Below are 458 nucleotides of genomic sequence, written 5' to 3' on the forward strand. Positions count from 1 at the left end.
CCGTGGGACAGCGCGGTGATCCACTGGTGAGCGTGGCTGAGCGGGTGCCCGTTGCTCTGCAGCGCGCCGTAGTCGCCCTGCACCAGGCTCTGTGCCTCGCGGTAACCCCCTGCTCCCTGCTGCATGCCTCCTGGCGGCTCGGCGTGCACGATGGAGGCGCTGGAGGTGAGCAGGCTGTAGTGGTTAGACGCTGCGGTCGCCATGACTCTCGGAGCCGGACTGAGCGCGCCGGTTAAAGGAGCCGCGCATTTGACAGTTACTTTTTCGCCTCGGGCTCCCTCCCCTCGCTCCCTCTTTCTTTCTACGCTCTATCTCCGTCTCTCTCTTTCCCTAGCGGGCAGTTCCGACGCCCGCTCCGACGCTTTCTGTTGCTGCTCTTGCTATTGCTGCCGCCGCCGCCTCCCGCCGCCCGCCCAAGCTCTCTTTCTCCTCCTCTCCCTCCTCGCTCTCGCTCACTC

The 458-nt window shown here is 65.5% G+C and overlaps 1 protein-coding gene across 1 annotated transcript in view; it reads right to left on the reverse strand.

Moving 5' to 3' along the window:
* Positions 1-203, reverse strand: part of POU3F2 (POU class 3 homeobox 2) — a 1363-nt gene extending 1160 nt beyond the window's left edge. The window contains exon 1 of the mRNA XM_006865860.1: positions 2-203. Within this exon, the coding sequence (XP_006865922.1) occupies positions 2-203 (202 nt within the window). The remainder of the gene's footprint in view (position 1) is intronic.
* Between the last annotated feature and the right edge of the window lie 255 nt (positions 204-458).

The sequence above is a fragment of the Chrysochloris asiatica genome, unplaced genomic scaffold, assembly GCF_000296735.1.
Source record: "Chrysochloris asiatica unplaced genomic scaffold, ChrAsi1.0 scaffold00084, whole genome shotgun sequence".
NCBI classification, from domain to species: Eukaryota; Metazoa; Chordata; class Mammalia; order Afrosoricida; family Chrysochloridae; genus Chrysochloris; species Chrysochloris asiatica.